This window comes from Lygodium microphyllum, chromosome 14 (genome assembly GCF_053477565.2).
Source record: "Lygodium microphyllum isolate KBCC chromosome 14, Lygodium_microphyllum_v1.1.10, whole genome shotgun sequence".
Taxonomy (NCBI): Eukaryota; Viridiplantae; Streptophyta; class Polypodiopsida; order Schizaeales; family Lygodiaceae; genus Lygodium; species Lygodium microphyllum.
The window spans coordinates 3,859,311-3,869,055 of NC_141148.1; the positions used below are offsets into that span (position 1 = coordinate 3,859,311).

The 9,745-nt window shown below is 40.5% G+C and overlaps 1 protein-coding gene across 2 annotated transcripts in view; it reads left to right on the plus strand.

Annotated features, from left to right (window-relative positions):
- Nucleotides 1-8,724, plus strand: part of LOC148025268 (uncharacterized) — a 104,465-nt gene extending 95,741 nt beyond the window's left edge. For both annotated transcript variants that reach the window (XM_087692270.1, XM_087692271.1), the window contains 3 exons: nucleotides 5,189-5,676; nucleotides 6,330-6,429; nucleotides 6,619-8,724. In XM_087692270.1, the coding sequence (XP_087548396.1) occupies nucleotides 5,189-5,676; nucleotides 6,330-6,429; nucleotides 6,619-8,511 (2,481 nt within the window). In that variant the 3' untranslated portion in view covers nucleotides 8,512-8,724. The remainder of the gene's footprint in view (nucleotides 1-5,188; nucleotides 5,677-6,329; nucleotides 6,430-6,618) is intronic.
- Nucleotides 8,725-9,745: the final 1,021 nt, after the last annotated feature.

Genomic DNA, 9,745 nt, shown 5'->3' on the forward strand with positions numbered 1-9,745 from the left:
AAATTTGTTATTTGATGCCATTCCAAGGAAGATATAGTTGTACAGCAGTGAATTGCTGTGTATTACAGATTTGGGATTGTTTTATGCAGTCTTGGCACACATTTCAAAGCATTTGACAATTTTTAACAGTTTTGTGCTTGCATTTCTATTCTGTCCTGGGATTTTTGGTACTTGAGAGAGTACATTTGACACTTCAGCTTGGAAGTGTTTGGCTGCTAAATTTGTCAATTAATTGTATTATGACACACCAAGGTCGCAATGATCACATCAACATTTTGGGTGTCCTCACTCAAGAGGATAAATTGGATGGCACCAATTATTCCTTATGGAGTTTCAAGGTGCAAAATCTGCTTGTTGCAAAGGATCTATGGGACTATGTATCCGGTGATTTGTAGAGACCGGGAGGGCTTGCACCTCAAATAGCTCAGCCCTTGTTTCTCCTATAGCTAATGAAAGGAAATGGGATTCGAAGGATGCACAAGCCTTGTCTTTGATTGCTCTGTTTGTTAAGAGAGCAACAATACCTCCTATGAAGTTATGTAAGACATTGGAGGCAGCTTGGGATGTATTGGAGAGTATGTTTGCAACCAGAAATAAAGCCAGAATCTCTTATTTGAGAAGAGAATTGGCTAATGTGTATATGGAAAAGCGCGACACTATGATTGATCACCTCACCCACACACAGGATCTAAGGGAACAACTACCAAATATCGATGAGGTAATTGAAGATCTAGAGATGGTAAACATCACTTGTAATTCTCATCCAAAGTCTTACCTTGGATTTCACACTTCACTAAATTTGTGTTTGAAGAGGGTGCAGCAGCCCCTCACATTCATGGGGTTGACATGCCTCTTGTTGCAAGAGAAATAGACTAGAAGGAATGTTGTTACACGTTCTAGTGATGTAGCTATGCTCTTCAAATACAAAGGCAAAGGCAAGGCAAAGCAGCCAATGAAAGACCAGCCAAGGACTGATGTGGGACAGCCATTTGGCAAGGCTGCCCATGACTCAATCTTTGAATGTGGATATTACAATCAACTTCATGGAGGAGGATTATGCATTTTTGACATGTATTTATAATAGTTCTATGGCTGGTTTTACATTTAATGTTGTTGAAACGCAACATACATGGGGGATCGAGGCACATCACTTCACAGAAGTGTCTATTTACATCTATGAATTCAGCCCCTGTGGGGAAGAGAGTTACATGTGCAAATAACTCTAGCTATGATGTTTGTGGCATTGGTTCAATGCTGATTACTGCTGCAGATGGATTAGACTGAATGCTTTTGGATGTATTGTTTGTGCATGGGATTACTAAAAATCTCTTATCAATTTTAGTATTTAATAATCAAGGCTTCTAGGTCATCCTTGAATATGACAAGTGCATTGTGAAAGATAGAGACCTTGATTATGCTCCTCTCTTGTTAGGCACTTTGTAAAAAGGCCTTTTCTTGTTGGATGCATATGAGAGGAGATCTCATGATGCTTTGGTAGTTAGCACACTCATGCCCATTACATAGAATGCAAAGCTATTGCATTCCTGTTATGGTCACATGAGTTTTGGCAATCTAATGACACCTCAACATTGTCAAATGGTGAATGCCTTACCTCCTAGTGAGACCCCACCTCCCCATGCATGTGAGGGATGTATTTTGGGAAAGATGCATCCTTTTGCCTTCAAAAAGGATGGTGCAATGCGCGCTATTCATAAGTTGCAGCTTATACACTTTGATGTATGTGGCTCCATGCAGATACAAGCTCTTGGGGGTCATTTCTATTTTTTCAACTTCATAGATGACTACTATCAATGTACATGGGTGTATGGTCTTAAGGAAAAATATGATGTATTTATGCACTTCAAACACTTGGTTGCAAAGCTAGAGGCTGAAAAAGGTTTAAAAGTGTAGACACTTCACATGGATTGAGGGGGAGAATACATGTCTCATGCATTTGAGATATTTTTGCTTGACAATGGTATCACACATCAGTCCATTGTGAGATGACACCTCAAGAGAATGGCATGGTTGGAAGGAAAAATCAGACACTCATTGGAGATGACTAGATGCATGCCGAAACTGTACAATGGGCTATATAGGATAGATTCAATGAGGAGTGCATTTGGCGATTCTATGCTAGTTGATATCTCAGTTGCTTATGGCACTGATTTGTGGCATGCTTGGTGTGGTCACTTAAACTATGGCCTGTATAGGCTGGATACTGTGACAGGAGTGCATTTGAGGATGCTATGGTAGTTGATGCCTCATTCATTGATGAGAATGAGTTGTGGCATGCTTGGTTTGTTCATTTGAACTACCGCAGTTTGCTTTGCTTGAAAAGGTATGACATGGTGCTTGATTGGCCCTTGTTGAAACTGCCAGTCAAACATGTATGTGGGTTGTGTACTCAGGAAGATGAAACAGTGCAGCTAGTGAATAATGATGTATATGGTTTTATGCGGATCTCATCTATAGGGGAGACTTGTACTTGGTGTCATACACAGTTGCTTTAGTGCCCCACTGTGTGCTTTCAGTCCAAACAGTGACCCTACAGGGTTTCACCAGGCTGGAATTGAGTATACAGGTTACCCACAGATTCATTCAGATAGCGATAGGTTCTGGACAGATTCAACTTTGGGCACTTGGAACTTTTTCTGTACTGAACCAAATTGCAAGATTAAGTGCTTTATTAAAATAGGGCAAAGTAAGCTTTGATTTGAACCAAAAAGTTTGTTAATCAGAGCTCTCGGGCAAAGTTATAGCATATTTAGTGATAGTAGGTACTGTAGGACTGGACTATCATAACCGGGCATGGACCTTGGCCTTTTTCAGCTGGTATTTATATCAACCATACATGAAGACCTTTGTATGCCTGAGTGCGAGCAATGTAACCTAATAAAGTTGAACACGCACGGTTGCTACATTCCTTACAAATTTTTGATTAATAGAACAACATACCAATTGGATTCATTATTGGAGTTGAGTTCATCGTGTGTGCTATGTTAGTGTTTGAAAGAGTGCTTGGGATAAGGTGAGTAGATTGTCCCCGTTTAGGAATTATTGCATTTGGAAGACTACGAATGGTATATTCCACTCAAATTTGAATCAATTTGTTGCTATATAACAAAATGATTGCGAAGGATAGTTGCTCAATCCTGACTCTTCATAGCAAGATCGTGTGGGCTGCTGGTATGGGAGTCAACCCTTGTGATGGAACTTGGAACCCATGTTGGTTAAAGGTACAGACATATATACATACATACATACATACAAACATACATATTTGTAGTTACTATTTTAGCCTTTACACAGAAAGGTGCTGTAATTTTCAAACATGGGACAGTTCACTTATTAATTAGTAGCTAGTAGCTGCCGTCCAGAGTAAAGGGTTACGGCCAACTCTAGAGGTGCTCAAAATCTTTGTGTGACTATGTGCATGTCTCACCATGGCTAGCTGCAATGATAAGAAGTGGGCTGCAGACAAAGAAGCATGAGCTACATGATTCTTAGAAATTAGTCCACTTATCAGATAACATGTTGAATTGTCACTACTGTTTCAGAAGTGTTAAAGAGACGTGTAAAGGTTTCTTTCAGAATGATGGAAAGGAGCCAAAGCAAGAGTGGGGGAAGGAGAAGCAAGCTAGAAGTGTAAAATAAACGAGTTGAAGGCTGGAAACTCAGGCAACCAAACTAGAAGTTGAAGTCAATGATGAGAAATGGGTTGTGCGCAAATATAGATTACATAAAACTGGAACTTAAGGTCAATGATGAGAAATGGGTTGTACGCAAAGATGAAACGTGAACTTGAAGTCAGTCTTTTTTTGTTTTTCCTTTTGTTGGGCAAGGGGATGGGGGGGATTAAGCGGCCTCTTAATCAATTGGATGGGTATTTCTGCTTTGGCCATGTGTTTTTCAAGTTCTTACCAGCCCCAGCTCAAAAAATGTAGCCACATGACAAGTTTTTGCTATGTGTTTCACAAGTTTAGTGACTTATGAACTTAGCAATCTGTGTTATGTTCAGGCTGTTTGTAAAGCTTGGAAGGACAATAAAGCAATCAACTCGACCTCTGTGCTGTTGTCTTTATTCATGTGAGATTCACAATTTTAGTGAGGTAATATTAATCTATATAGGGCAGGTCGATAATAAACTAATTGAGATGCTTGGCATCATGATTGTCATGGCAACAGTATGGCTTTGTCTGCAAAAGGTTTAGGTACTAGCAGAGTTGTTCTGGATGGGCTTGATTCATTCTGTAGATTCACTGTAGCCCAGATGCAGGTAGGATAATACCATACCTCCTTGTTTGATGATAGCACAAAAGATGCTCTTGTTCTATGGTGGGATATGATTTGGAAATGGAGATCTGCAGTTATACTAGGAATGTTTCGACTTTTGTTGTGTATAAGGATTGTTGCAACATCGAACTTGTAACTCTTCAATGTTTTGGCTCAACTCCCCCTGCAAACTTAAGGGAGAGGGGCCATGGGCCTCATGGGCAGCCTATGGGGTTGCTGGGGAGCAGGGACTTCACAGTTGATTGATGTATTGTAGTTTTGCTAAGTCTTTTCTTTCACTACCAAAATTTTTGGGCTCCAAGCTAGCACACTTCAGTATCATAGTTTATGGTCCTTCCTGTCCTAGACTTCCTGACAATTAAAAGCAAGCCTTCACAGTTGCTTGATATATTCTAAGTTTGCCAATCCTGTTTTTATACTGCCAAATATCCAGGGGGTCCAAGTTAGCACTGTTAACTCTTTTCGGTGCAAGTATCCAGAGGGTCCAAAAAGCTCTTGTGCCTGTCTGTGCAATTTGGAAACTCTTGTAGGATAGATATGAAGAGATAGCATCAGAACCTAGTATGAATGAAACAACTTCCTATCACAATTATAGGCTTGTTTCTTTTTTGAGAGAGAGAGAGAGAGAGAGAGAGAGAGAGAGAGAGAGTGTGTGTGTGTGTGTGTTAGATTTACGAAAAAAAAAAGAGAGTGAGTTAGAGTTATACGCATGTTTCGATTTTCACTTCAACAGTTGAATGAGATCTAAAAAAATTTAGACTTCTATTGTATTTGAAAACAGCTTGGTAGTCTTTTCGCGTTACACTACTGGCTGTCACTATATTGCTCTCTTTCAGCATACCAGCCATTTTTTAAAAGGGAAATATAACGGTTATTGTTCTACTTTTTAAAGGCCAAGCAAAGGCGCAATCGTAAAGAGAAAGAAAAGGAAAAAGGGATAGAGGACAAACTTTCAGCAGGAAGACAGGAATCTTGCCAAAGGGTTGACTCTTCCAGCACTAAAATTGTAAGAGACTCTTTGACAAAAGAAACCTCAACCACCTCTGTACATACAGGAGATGAGGATGACGATTCAAGTGTGTTGGACAATGTTGATGGCATTGTGGGCACACTAAGACCTACAGTAGAAGACGGGGATGTGGATGCTGCTCTGTGGGGGCGTGAAGGATTAGAAGTGCGTCAAGTGATGGAGGCCAGCTTCAGTGGCACTGTGTTTGCTACTTCTACCCAAAATGGAAGGTTTAGTCGGAATCATCAAGCCCTTCTTGATGACAGCTCATCCACATGCTCTTCAGATTCCATACCATCTAGCAGTGATGTCGCTAATGGATCTAGGAGGAAGATAAACATAGCAGATCAAACTCAGTGTTTACCAAGCAGGTTTGTTCCTTTTTATGGTGTCTGAAACGTTCTTAGCTTTTATAAGAGGGCTGATTGACATGTTCTGATGTAGATGAGTTCCTGGCAGACTCAGCCCTGCAGAATGATCAACTAGGGTGTAGGAGAACTATGTTGTCCGGATATCAAAGCTCTCTGCATAGGAGACTGGATTTATGTCAATCTTGTCAGTTAAGGACATGTTAACAGCTATCTTCCATAGGCTTGTCAATGTTGTCGTGGAGGACCTGCAACAAACTTCTTTCTAGATTTTTGACCTATTATAATAATGTAAACATCCTGTGCTTGTAGAAAGCACCCTCTACAGCCTGTGCACGTTTTAGACCAAGCTTGCAAATAGGACTTGTTTGTGGATTAACTACTTAGATACCTTGTTATTTGGTAAATTTCTCTGCTGCTTCGAAGTTCTGGCACACTTTGATATTTTAGAATGTTCTGCACAAGGTGCTAAGATAGATTGAATGAGAAGACTTGTTACTTTGCCATTGCGGATCTATCATAGCAAGCACTTGCTAAAACTTCCTATGTTAAAAGCTAAGACCTGTGTAAATTACCCATGTAGCTGGCTTGCAGAGCTTGTAAGTTGGATATTTTTTTGTTTTGTAAGCCTCTGACTGATCTTTGTTGTATGTTAGAGGGAGAGGCACAGGCAGTTCAGGAGGCTTGAATGCGGAGACTGTCATTGCTTCTTTGAAACAGCGGATCGAGTGGCTTCAACAGCGCCTTCAAGAAAAGGTGAGGGACTGTACAGTGTTATGAGCTCATGGCTTAGTAATTGGGGTTTTTTCCTGATGTGGGAAGCATACATGATTGAACTCATTGTTCACAAGTTGTTCTTTATTAGTCACAACTCATTGTCATTCAAAGATTGTCGGCAAACTCAAATGTTTCAAGCTGAGAAAATTTTGAATTAATTACTTACAGGAAGAGGAAGTGGTTATGCTGTACCAGCAGCTCAGTCTGTACCAGGAGAATATCAACAATGATCAAGAGAAGAGAGAGATTGAGTCGAGCAAGTCTCATCCAAAACTGGCTCCATTCAGTAATCCACAACTATCCCCAGAAAAAAGAGAGCACGACTTCTCGAAGAAATCTGAAGCTGAATCACAAGCTGAAAAAGCAATTTCTACAGAGGCCTCCACAGCAGATGAAGAATCAATGGCTTTGCTAGGTGACTCTGATTCAGTTAATGCACCTTCCTATCAGGAGATGCAAGAAGCATGCAGTTCCCAAGAGCAGCCTAGAAATAAATTGCAGGAAACAGCTTCAACTCAAGGTGTAGCTTCATCTCAAGTAACACGTATGACCTCAGGTCATATGAAGGACATGCTATCTGTATCAACTGCCTTTCCAAATATCCAGCCCGATGGTCTGTGCAGAATGTCAGACTCCTGTCGCTTAAGTTCATCATCTGATCTAGCCCCAGAAACAGGGTTATCTAGGCCGCTAAGTGCGCCAGGCTTGGCTGCAGCTCCAGTGATGAACTCTTCTGTCATGCAAATGCCACAATTTCCACCTCCACTTGCCCGTTCTACAAGTGCTACTGGTAGGCTAGGAATGGCAACCACTGATCTTATGTCAACCAAATTTACCTCTCAACAGGGTGCAGCTGCTTGTACAACTGATACTTTGATTTCTGGGACTGGTACCAGGAATCATGGGACAGAGGGGTATCCTTCTCATTCAAGTAGTGGGTTGTCACAAACATTGTCAGTGGCAGAATCAACAGGGCCTACTGCTTCCATACTTCCTAGTTCAGTGCATTGTGCTTTTAGGCAAGATGCACCTACTCCTCGAGTTGCCCAGGAGGACAGTAATTATCAGACCCATGGAAATGGAGTTTCAAAGGATGTGGTAAAATGCAGACAGGATATGATAGAGAAATTTCCAAGCCAGCAATCAGAATGTAGTCCCGTAGTGAGAAGCAATGTTGGCTTAACTTTCGGCACGGTAACTCCTGAAATGCTGCATTTACAACATCAGCCATCCCAGCATCAAGAATGTCTCTCTGCCAGTTTGTCACACTGTGATGTTGATCTGCAGAAACAGAATTACATACAAGAACGACAATTACAGCAGCAACTGGAAGAGGAAAATGGAGAGCAGCACATGCATGAAGTGCATGCCACTGTCTTTTCCCCTGTGCCTCATAAGAGCATTTCAGCTGCAGAAAAGGGCGTGTCTCGTATTGTTGACATGCAGTCAGCTGGAGATCGGCATGTTCTGCAGATAAAGCGGGATGCAACCACAAGCAGTGGGGTCTCTTCAGAAGAGTTTCCTCATTTGGATATTATTAATGAGCTGCTAGAGGATGATAAGGTTTTGGGTGCAAGAGCTCTAAATGCCTTTTTTCAACAGCCTGGCAATCAAGGGTTCCAGCACCAAGTTTCTTTTCATGATCTTCAAAGAATGTGCATAAGGCAATTGCATTTGGAAATGAACAGTATCCATTGCAATGGAACTGAGAGGAGTGATGGACTTTTGCACGGGGATGATGGAATTAGAACACAAATTCCTAGTCCTTTAGACCATGCTCATGGTAACCTTAGGGAGGGCATCCACTTACCTCATCCCTTCGCACATTCTCCTTTGTCACGCTCTTTCAGTTACCATGGAGGTTCAATGGATGGAATCTCTGTACATGATTGGCCTGGTCTTCATAATGACTTGCCAGCCTCAAGGTCTATGAATGGGGTGCAAAGTGGGATGGATTTCCTCATTGGATATCCCGTGCAAGGACCACAATTGCCAGTTGCAGAGTGTCCTCGGTACAACCAAAATGGGTATCCCCTCTATCCACCCATCAAGCACCCTTGATAGTAAGAGGATGTGCCAGTGGAACCACACTGAGTTTGATGTTCACTTGGGATTTGTATTTCCTTGTGATTAAGAGTTCCTTCATGTGCTTTATTTGGCTGGGCTGCTTTTGACTGACATTTTGACAAGCCTGTAAAGCATATTTAAATAGTGTAAAATACAAACAGTTTCTGTCTATTCAATTTGTCACCTGAGTGTGGTGTTGATGTTCAACAGATCAGTAATGTGCGTAAGTTCATGTTGATGTGTTTCTCGTTCCTTACACTTGAACTTCTCTAGTGTTTTAAGTGTTTTTCATGCTTAGTTTCTCTATCGAGTGAGAGTGGGATAACTGTGAGCTTAGGCTTTTGAGTGTGGTGGGACACATAGGATGTCTCTTTGTAAGATTTTGAGATTGAGGAGTCCCTCCATATATCACTAATAGAAACAAATGGGACTACAAGGCATGCACATGGATGGTTGAATGATTGTTTACTAAAGGTAATTGAATGAAAGCTTGCCATTGTAGAAGTCCACGACATGGAAGAAAGAAACAATGACCATTAACCACAAACAGATTCTTAGGTAGTTGTATCTTTTTCCTTCCATTGGCTTCATTTTGAGTAAATATACAAGGTGTGAGTTTATTGTAGTCATATGTATTTGTGGAGATTCCTTGTTTATGCACGTATCTTTCTAATGCTATATTTCTCTTGCTTCTAATTTATATCATATTCATGAAGTCTCAAAATTTTAGTTATTTATAAGACTTGGTATTTTCTATTACAAAGGTTTTTATTTTAAAAGGGGGGATAGTGCATAGATAAATGTAGGAGATTAGGCATTTATAGTTTTTAACCCCCAATAGCCTTCCATTTAAAGGCGAATGTATTGGGAGAGAAGAAAGAAAATAGAAAATGTACATATGACTAGAAGTGAATGAGGAAAGACGTCATCTTATTTTATACCAATCATCTTTCTATGGAAGCATTATATTCTAATGGGAGATTTTTAGTAAGAAAATCATAGGATTCTTATCTATAAAGATCTTGACAAGCTCTATTTGCATGTCCTCAATCTCCTCTAATGAAGTGATAACGAATCTTAATGTGTTTAGGCTTCGCATGAAAGATTGGATTATGCGCAAATTAAATAGCACTTCTAAAGTTTGAATGTAGTATAGAAGTTGTAGAGGTGATACCAAGGTTTGTAACTAGACGGCCTAAACATAGGATCTCCTTATAAACCTCAATGG